The sequence below is a fragment of the Panthera uncia genome, chromosome D1, assembly GCF_023721935.1.
Source record: "Panthera uncia isolate 11264 chromosome D1, Puncia_PCG_1.0, whole genome shotgun sequence".
NCBI lineage: Eukaryota > Metazoa > Chordata > Mammalia > Carnivora > Felidae > Panthera > Panthera uncia.
In genome coordinates this window covers 66810601-66820847 of record NC_064808.1, presented here as the reverse complement: position 1 = coordinate 66820847, position 10247 = coordinate 66810601, and the positions used below count along the sequence as shown (strand labels likewise).

Below are 10247 nucleotides of genomic sequence, written 5' to 3'. Positions count from 1 at the left end.
GAGCGCGAGACCGTCGGCTGGTCTGCTGCTCCGGGGCGCCTCCCCCACTCGCGGCTGGAGACAGGCAGCTCCCGGGCGCAGGTCGGGCCGAGTCTGGGGGCGGGGAGACGGGGCCGGGCTCCAAACCAAGCAAGTTAGCAGGGAAAATAGCTGCGAGCTCGCACTGTACCAGGCACGGGGCTAAGCGTTTTACGCATTATCTCTAATCCTCCCGAGTCTCTTCACGGATGAGGAAACTGACGCCGAGACGTTGAGCAATTTGCTCAAGGTCACACAGCCGGGATTTAAAGCCACAATCTTGGTAAACCTGAATCCCGTGTTCTTTGTGTACGTTTCTCTGCCTGATAGGTAGTTTGCCACGGGCCGAGGTGACAGCCGGAAGAGGGAAAGGAAAGGGAGCCGACTAATCTGGGAGCATTTCTCACCTGGGAGAGGAGGGGGCTGGCTGGCCCGGCGGGAGCAACTCGGCTCCATCCCCGCCTGGCCCCCGAGCGCCGCGACCCGGGTGGGAGGAAAAGTGAGAGCCGGGAAGCCGGGCGGGGCGCTCCGGGAGGGAGGGAAGGAGGGGGGGAGGGGGGAGAGGGAGGGCGGCGGGCGGGGGCCTGACCCTGCCAGCGGCAGAACGGCCCCGCCCCCCGCTGCCCCCGGCGCCCGCCCATTGGAGAGGCGCGCTGTCCGTCCCGCCCCGCCACCGCCCAGCGAACCTCCAGCGCCGCGCAGGGCTCGGGCGGTGAGAGCGGCGCGGCGCTGGGTGCTGGCGGGATTCGTTGAGACGCAGAGCGGACGCCGCCGGCGCCGGGTTGGGGGCTCGCAGCCTGCAGCCATGACCCTCGCAGTCTGTCCTTCGGCCCCGGTCACGGGCGTCTAATATCCCACACAGTCGCGCGCAGCTGCCAGAGAGCCGGCCGCTGCCCCTTCGTCGCCCTTGGCGCCTTATCACACTCTCTTTCCCGGAGCTGGGAGCAGCGCGGGCAGCCGGCGCCCCCGTGCAAACTGGGGGTGTCTGCTGGACCAGCCCCCGCCGCCGCCGCCGCCGCCCCCGGCTCTGGCCATGGCCTGGTGGGGCTCAGTGCCGAGCGTCGTGGGGGCGCCCGGGGGCGTCGATCTCAGTCTGCGGCTGCTGCTGCTGCTGCTGTTGCTGCTGCTCCCGGGGCCAGCGCGAGGCTTCGGGGACGAAGAGGAGCGGCGCTGCGACCCCATCCGCATCTCCATGTGCCAGAACCTGGGCTACAACGTGACCAAGATGCCCAACCTGGTGGGGCACGAGCTGCAGACAGACGCCGAGCTGCAGCTGACAACTTTCACGCCGCTCATCCAGTACGGCTGCTCCAGCCAGCTGCAGGTGGGCGCCCCCACCCCCACCCCTGGCGGGACAGGGACCCCTTGGGCAGGGACGCCTCAAACTAACTCCGTGGAGCCCTTGCCAAACCAAGCCCCCTGCCCCCTTCCTAGGCAGAAGGATATAACTATCCTGGAAAAGTGATTTCCATCCCCACCCCCACTTTTGTGTCCCTTCTCAGGGACTGAAAGCCAAAACGTTGTGTAAGTCATCTGGCCTACGAAAGAACCCACTCTTACACCCCGCCCTTCCGTTTTTCTCCCCTGTTCACCCGTGTCTGGCCAAGCCCCTAACCCCAGTGGAGCTGAGGGGGTTATCTTTGCCAAGGATTCTGGCCGCCGCTGCTCGGTGGGCGAGTCCCCAGCAGGACAGCCAGCTGAAACTAAGACTTGGAAGGAAGGAGAGATAAGGAGACGGGAACTTCTCCTCCCTCACGACCTCCATTCTCCCCCATATTTTTGGGTGGGAGAGTAAATGAAACACCACTGCCCCATTTTCTGCGGAGTGGCCCCTCCTCGCGTCATCCCGCATGACTTTGGAGGTCATGCTGGATGGAATGCTTGGGTGGCTTGAGACGTTCTGATCTTTAGGGTTGAGGGCAGGTTTAGGACTTAGACGGCAGGAAACACTCCCCGCTTGGGAAAAAGGTGACGGAGTGGTCAAACACCAGGAAGGTAATTTATATAATGGAGGATTCTTTTTTTCAATCATTAAAATTTTTAAAGCTTATGTAATGGTAGAGAAAATGTTCGTCCTACAATAAATGAAGAAATAATTTGCATATACAGTGTGATTATAATCTGAACAAAAACAACAACCAATTCATTTTTCTTTTTTTAAGGAACTGAAAGAGAATTCTTAACAGTGGTAGCACTAGGGAAAAAAAGTGTTAGCACTGGTTGTGCTTTGGTTGGTGAGGCTATGAGTGATTTTTATAAATTTAGAAAAGAGAGAACTTGGGGGAAAAAATAGAGGGTAGTTTTCCAGGCTGAAAACTTCAGAAATCCGTGGTTCTGGTTGTAACTTCTGAGAGATAAGAAACAGGCAGACAGCTTACTTACTAGGTGCATGTTTTTACATAGGTCACTTTAAAAGTTGGATTGTGGTTTCAGAAAGATGGTTGGGATTAGACCTGTTGCTGCTGAAATGTCCCTTTGGAGCTTTCAGAACTTTAGAACTAGGTTATAAAAGCTTAAGAAACGATCCTCTAGCTCTCAGTTTGGAAACAGCACATATCCTGACATCAGTGGCAATTTCGTTGGAGAAACAGCTTTTGCAGGGATATATATTTTTAATTACATGTATCCTGGGGAAGCAGCCAAGCTGTTTTGAAGGACAGGACTGGATCCCTTTACATGCTGGAAAATAGTTACTTGTAACTCTAGACTTCATAGACAACATCTGTAAGGAGCCAAGCAGACTGTTTATCAATGCTGGAGGAATTGAGGACAGCAACTGGGCTCTCCCCTGCTGGTGTTGCAGTTTCAGGGACTTAACATTTATATTTTCCTATTGTGCTTCATTATTATGCATTGGGGAAACCTGGCCAAACAAACCCCTGGTGACCAGAGACCTCAACCTGCATCCTATCCTTGGGTCTCACAGTGTCTTAATTAGGACATTTTCTCTTTCAGTATGGGAACTGATTAAAAATTAATTTTAGGGGATCAAGTAGAGAAAAGACAGTATATTAACAGGAGAAAAGCTGGATCTACATATTTTTTTTTACATTTATTTTTATGGTGATAAAGAAACGAGGATGAAAATAAATCTCCCCATCGCTGAAATGACTCAGTCATTTGATTAGTCTGTTCGGCTCTTTCAAACAGGGAGTCTCAAAGTCAATTTTTAAGGTTTATTTTCTTAAGCGTTTTCAAAAAGGAATTATGTAACTCTTCAGGTCCTTTTTATGTATGTATTTATCTCTGTTCTCCTGGATTTGTGACAAGGATTGCTAGAACCAAAAGAAGAAATGTGTACAAGCCATGGATTTTTAGGCACCCCAGTTTGAGGTCAGAGTAAACAGAGTCCCTATGGCTGGTTTAAAAGTAGATAGATACTTTGCCTGGAAGCATTCACCTCCACTTCGTGCAAGCAGTTGGTCAGACTTCCAAGTCATTGTTTTCTTTGTTCATTTCATTACTTTTCCAGTTCTTCCTTTGTTCGGTGTATGTGCCAATGTGCACAGAGAAGATCAACATCCCCATCGGCCCATGTGGCGGCATGTGTCTTTCGGTCAAGAGGCGCTGTGAACCTGTCCTGAAGGAATTTGGCTTTGCCTGGCCAGAGAGCCTGAACTGCAGCAAATTCCCACCCCAGAATGACCACAACCACATGTGCATGGAAGGGCCAGGGGATGAAGAGGTGCCATTACCTCACAAGACCCCCATCCAGCCTGGAGAAGAGTGCCACTCTGTAGGAACCAACTCGGATCAGTACATCTGGGTGAAAAGGAGTTTGAACTGTGTTCTCAAGTGTGGCTATGACGCTGGCTTATACAGTCGCTCGGCCAAGGAGTTCACAGACATCTGGATGGCCGTGTGGGCCAGCCTGTGCTTCATCTCCACTGCCTTCACAGTGCTGACCTTCCTGATCGATTCTTCCAGGTTTTCCTACCCTGAGCGCCCCATCATATTTCTCAGTATGTGCTATAATATTTATAGCATTGCTTATATTGTCAGGCTGACTGTAGGCCGGGAAAGGATATCCTGCGATTTTGAAGAGGCAGCAGAACCTGTTCTCATCCAAGAAGGACTTAAGAACACAGGATGTGCAATCATTTTCTTGCTGATGTACTTTTTCGGAATGGCTAGTTCCATCTGGTGGGTTATCCTGACACTTACTTGGTTTTTAGCGGCAGGACTCAAGTGGGGTCATGAAGCCATTGAAATGCACAGCTCTTATTTCCACATTGCCGCCTGGGCCATCCCTGCAGTGAAAACCATTGTCATCTTGATCATGAGACTGGTGGACGCTGATGAACTCACCGGCCTGTGCTACGTGGGAAACCAAAACCTCGATGCCCTCACAGGCTTTGTGGTGGCCCCCCTCTTCACTTACTTGGTGATAGGAACTTTGTTCATTGCTGCAGGTTTAGTGGCCTTGTTCAAAATTCGGTCCAATCTTCAAAAGGATGGGACAAAGACAGACAAGCTGGAAAGGCTGATGGTCAAGATTGGGGTCTTCTCTGTCTTGTACACAGTTCCTGCCACCTGTGTGATCGCCTGTTATTTCTATGAAATCTCCAACTGGGCGCTCTTCCGGTATTCTGCAGATGACTCCAATACGGCAGTCGAAATGTTGAAAATTTTTATGTCTTTGCTGGTGGGCATCACTTCAGGCATGTGGATTTGGTCTGCCAAAACTCTTCACACGTGGCAGAAGTGTTCTAACAGATTGGTGAATTCTGGGAAGGTGAAGAGAGAGAAGCGAGGAAACGGGTGGGTGAAGCCTGGGAAAGGCAATGAAACTGTGGTATAAGGCTACCCGGCCTCCATACTTTCCAAATGTTGAAGGTGGGAATGCTAGCATTTTGGTGCAAAATGCGACAAAAAGTTTCATGCAGTGAATCTCAGTATGAACCAACTGGCAACACTTAAGTGACCCCTTAAGCCACCGCCACCTGCCCCCCCCCCCCACTCCCCAGCAATCATAAAAGTAATGATTTTGCTGCAGACTTTGGAATGATCCAAAATGGAAAAGCCAGTTAGAGGCTTTCAAAGCTGTGAAAAATCAAAACATTGATCACTTTAGCAGGTCGCAGCTTGGAGCGTGGAGGTCCTGCCTAGATTCCAGGAGGGTCCAGGGCGATGCTGCTTTTCCCTGCAGAGTGGGATTTGAGCTGTGAGTAGATAACTTGCAGGGAGAAAGATGAACTTTTTTAACCCTTAAAATCTTAAATACTAACTGGGTCTGTCAGATAGCAAAGCAATCTATAAACACTGGAAACACTGGGTTCAGAGAAGTGTTACAAGAGTTTTATAGTTTGGCTGATCTAACATAAACATTTTCTGTGGTGCGCTGTCTGCTGTTTAGAATTTTGTGGATTGCTCTCCCAAGAGGTGGTGTCAGAATCTTTCAGTGCCTTTGTCATAAAACAGAATTGTTTGAAAAAACAAGAGTACTGTGCAAACACACGTAAGGTATCCAGTGGATTTTTCTTCTCTCTCTTCCTCTTAAATTTCAACATCCCTGTTCTAGGCTGCTGCTGTTTTCTTCATTTTACATTAATGACTCAAAATAGGTATTTTTATAGGAATTTTTGCACTGCAGCATGTCTAATGAGGGGAAAAGTAAGGGTGATTCACTTTCTGACAATCATTTAATTCAGAGGAAAATGAGATTTACCAAGTCGACTTACCTTACCGACCCCAGAGACCTATTGCATTGAGCAATGGGGACTTAATATATTTTACTTTGTGTGATTGCATCTATGCAGACGCCAGTCTGGAAGAGCTAAAATGTTAAGTTTCTTGGCAACTTTGCATTCACACAGATTAGCTGTGTAATTTGTGTGTGTCAGTTACAATTAAAAGCACATTCTTGGACCATGACATAATAGCATACTCAACTGACTTTAAAACTATGGTCAGCTTGCATTCTCAGAATGATAGTGCCTTTCTTTCCTTTACCATAAGAATGTTATCGGAGTCTAGTCTACTACCACAGTGAAGACTTTTTCTGTTTCGTAGAGAGAATTTAGGACAGCTAATCCAACTAGTTGGTGCATAATTGTTTCCTAGTAATTGGCAGTCTCCTTGTAAGCTTTCATTGGAGGCAATGTGGCCTGGAGTATTTATATGGTGCTTAATGAATCTCCAGAATGCCAGCCAGGAGCTTGATTGGTTAGTAAGGAATAAAGTGTAGACCATATGAAATGAACTGCAAACTTGTAGCAGCACAGGTCTTAATTGCCTTTTGCAGAGGTATCCAGAGCTTTTAAAATTTATGCTTTATGTTCCTCACAATGGGGTACCCCCTAGCAGCCTCTCAAAAGTTGCAATTCTTTTAAAATTGTAACTGGACTTTCTCTTAACCTGCCTCAGGCCTTCTAATCACCAGATCTCTGGGACAAATTGTTGACAATGTCACAGGCTGCTCTCCTTGTAGCTCATACCTATCTTTGCTTCAACAACTACTTTGCAATGACTCATTTATTTATTCATACCCCACCCCCTCCCTCTAAAAACAGGTAGGAAATCTTTTATCATATTTCTTTCTGGGAAAACATTTCCAGGGACTCAAAATCCCAAATAGGTGGTCAAATTCTGGAAGTAAGCATGCCCTTTTTTGTTTTTGTAAGCTTTATGCCCATGGTTCCCAGGGTTTGACATTTTCCTTTCTTCTTTCCTCTGTTTCTGGGGGCTCTTGAGTGGAGTCTGAGGCAAAGATGCATATAAGATCTGTTGTGTATTTTGGATGGGAAAGTCTTGGGGCTTTGAAGACAGATGCTAAATGGGCACGGGTGGCCCCTGGCATGTGTGCTGAGCCCGAGTACCTTGGCTGGACTCTGGGTCAGGGTTCTAGGAGCATGAGAAATGATCCCCAGAAGGACCGGTTGAACTCCATCTGAGACTGAGTCGCCTAGGAAATATAAAATGTGAACTCCGTGTGCTGCTTGCAGACAGTTCCCATAGCTAGCCAGGGCCCTGGAGCATGCGTCCCCGGGCAGAGCCTGCCCTTACTCACGCTCCACTCCAGTGTCTTGGGAGTTGTGCTGAGACTCTGGCCCAGGAAAGGGAAGAAGGAGGGTGCAGCAGGGCACTGGCCTGACTGCTAGGTTATAGGGGTTTGTAATGCAATTTTGTTTGGAATGTTTCCGCGATTGTGTGCCCAAGGCAGCACCTAGCAGAGGGCCAGGCACAGAGTAGGTGCTCAATATTTGTGAACAATGAAATAATAATAAGAGTACGTGGGGGAAACTATACACCCGAGTTCTGGAGCCGTGGCCTGACAACTTTCTGGGTTTTAAACGATCTCTTCTACAAATCTCTTGCCTTCTCAGGGGAAAGTCTATTTGATCCGAAGTGGCTGTTGGTGCAGACGGGATTAGTAGCCCTGGCAATGTCACAGGGCTGCGGGCCTTTCCTTTCACATTCCAGACAATGGAGAGTGTTTATGGTTTCAGGAAAGGAGCTTTGTGGCTGAGGAGTCAGTTACCTTGTTACCTTGACGCGACTCCATCACCTTAAGTTGGTATTTGTTTAAAAAAAAAAAAAAAAGTCAATTATTAGCACACTTACCGCGTGCCAACCACGTGTAGAGCCTTGTGTTAGGCACCAAAGGGGACGTCGTGCAGTATAAGCTCTGTCCTTCCAAATGACGTGGACTGAGGATTCTGGGTCTGCTGACTTGCTGTTGGTTTTTTGGGAAGGAGCATGGGCCTCTGAATTGTCATCTGTTTCACTGTGTCCATCCCATAAACCTCTGCAAGTCAGTAACAGGGGTTTGACAGAAATCATCAGCCCTATTTCATGACAATCTCTGTGGGAATCCCCTCAGAAGGCTATGAACATTGGCTTAAAACAGACATGAGCTCCCACACCTAATGTGACTGCGGGGACAGGCACTTCATGGCTTGGGTGTGCCATGTAATGAATACAGGTGAATTTGAGGACATCTTGCTAGGGAAAAGGTTAGGGCTGTTTTTCTTTGATATCTAGAATAAGTAGGTGTGATTGTAGCTTCCTACCTCACCAGAAGTCAACTTCCTCTTCCTGCAGGAAGCTATAGTCACACTTCTGGAGATTTTATTCTACAGAGCCCAAAGGCACCACTGTCCACCCTCCACTCTGGCAAACTCCTCTTTATCTTCCTTCATAAAGGCCACACCTCAGGGCAGAGGAACATGGGGTAGGGTGGAACTGACCTGAACCATCTGGTTGAGCTACTTGGTTGATTCATATCCTTTTTCCTCCACGGAGACCCGTTTCCTGATCTCTGAGACTGCTTCTGAGATGGCAGCTTGCTCAGGGTCCTGAAACCGGAGAAGGGGTGATACTTTTTATTTCCCTGAGAAGATCTCTGATTTTCCTCTCCCCAGTCACTCCGTCGCCTACACCCCCAAATCAGGGAAACTTCTGTGTTTAGGTTCTGAATTGTGACTTTACCAGCACTCTGAACTCTGTCCTCTCTCATCCCCCCTCAGCCTCCTGGTCACTGAATTCAGGGCTTACTGTGTTAGGAACCAAGCTGGGACCTGAGGACACAGAGGAGTTTAGTAATCTCAGCCCTGGAGGGCAGACCTAATTTAAAAAGATGTCACCAGGCTAGTGCAGTCTTTGGTTCCTGGTGAGGTGGCCACAGAAGCAGGGAGGAGAGCCACAGAACAGACTTTGGAAAGGAGCCCCCAAGATCAGGCTACATCCTGAATTTCATTCTGTGATGGGAGAGATTGGAGGGAGTTGCTTTTCCAGCCAATTATGTCAAGTCACTGGACTCTAACGGTTCCTTGTGTTCTTCTATTGTATTTGGGTTCAGAGTCCTCATCTAGGTTTGTATAATGTTTGGCAAAGGACCCGGGTTATCATTTTTCCTCTGGGTCTAGGTCATAGATCTTGGAAACTCCTAGAAGAGTATTTTGCTCCTACCAAGGATCAGATACCAGAGTGTTAAATAATGGATTTTGTTTTACTGTGGCCTGGTCAGAGCTCTCTGCCTCTGCCTCTTGCCATGCACATGCACAGTAACGGCATACTGGCTATCACCAAGAGGGAAGTGAACCCTGACCCTCCCCAACAGGCCTCTTCCCCTTGGTGAGGCCACTTGCCCTGTAGCAACCTGTTCCTATTTTCCCTTATTTCCCTTCTTCTTGGCACCAGCAAATTCCCAGTATTTGCCCAGGTGGTTTATAGAGAGCCTGTCTGAGGTCTTCTGTGAGCCATGTCCTCCAGGCTTTTGTGGCTCCCTGATCTCCTGCAACATTCAGTATATGACCACTGTCATCTCAGAAGGCTTCTGAGAAGAGGGGCAGGAGCACCTCTGCCCCCCGAAGCCTGGTCCATCTTCTCCCCCAGGGTGTGCACCTCTCCACATCCTGCTCATGGGCTCAGGCCCCAACTTGGTTGTGTGTTTTGGGAGGGGGAGGCTGCTCTCCAGCTCTCTCCCAGCGGGGCATCTAAGTGGTTCTGAATTTTTTCCTACCTCACAGGGATGTTGTGAGACTTTAGAAGGTCTCAAGATGAAAGGCCCCTTGAGCTCTTTGTAGGAAAGGTGAAGTAAATGTCAGGTGTGCTTCTTTGTGACAAGGTGAAATGGGACTCAGCGTCTTGTGCAGCAGTCAGGCTGGTGCTCTGTGACCTGTCCTTGGATCCCCATGCCACCCTGCAGCTCCTTCCACCTTGAGGCCAGCCTGGGGGGGGCTCTCAGATGTTTAACATAGAGGTACCAGGCAAACCCCTGCTACACATGCCCTAACAAATTGCTGAACGTCAAAGGAAATGGACCCTGCTTTTAAGGATGTACAACTGTATGTCTGCATTGATGTCTGTACTGTAAATTTCTAATTTATCACTGTACAAAAAAATAAACTTTGCTATTTAATTTTTGTATTAAAGGAAAATAAAGTTTTGTTTATTAACTAGTTGTGATTTGGCATATTTCTGGGGGTGTATGATAGCCTCCAGGAAGCACACATTCCCAGCAGTGAGAAATAGAGAATTTGGTTTGCAGGACAGATTGAGAGCCTTTCTGAGAGCCTCTTTGTTTCTTTTTTGCTGGTGCTATTTTTCGCCTCTGGGATTTCTCCTGGGTCAGCAAACCCCCAAGGTCCAAGGTCAACAGAATTTATCACTACTGTGGTCATAAGTACCACTCAAATGGTCACATGACACTCTGGACGTAACTGTAGTTCCCAAGCTGTCATCCCATGACACTACTTTTTGACATTTCCAATATGTGTGACCATTTT

The 10247-nt window shown here is 48.6% G+C and overlaps 1 protein-coding gene across 1 annotated transcript; it reads left to right on the top strand.

The window, feature by feature from the left end:
• Window positions 1–656: 656 nt before the first annotated feature.
• On the top strand, window positions 657–9737 carry FZD4 (frizzled class receptor 4). The gene is made up of 2 exons (XM_049653152.1): window positions 657–1342; window positions 3491–9737. Exons 1-2 carry the CDS (start codon window positions 1052–1054, stop codon window positions 4817–4819), a joined length of 1620 nt encoding a protein of 539 aa, XP_049509109.1. The 5' UTR covers window positions 657–1051; the 3' UTR covers window positions 4820–9737.
• Window positions 9738–10247: the final 510 nt, after the last annotated feature.

Excerpts from the sequence above, each read along its gene's own strand:
- FZD4 (XM_049653152.1), top strand. The coding sequence starts at position 1,052 with ATGGCCTGGTGGGGCTCAGTGCCGAGCGTCGTGGGGGCGCCCGGGGGC. Across the intron at positions 1,343-3,490 it reads GCTGCTCCAGCCAGCTGCAG|TTCTTCCTTTGTTCGGTGTA; the intron begins GTGGGCGCCCCC and ends TTACTTTTCCAG.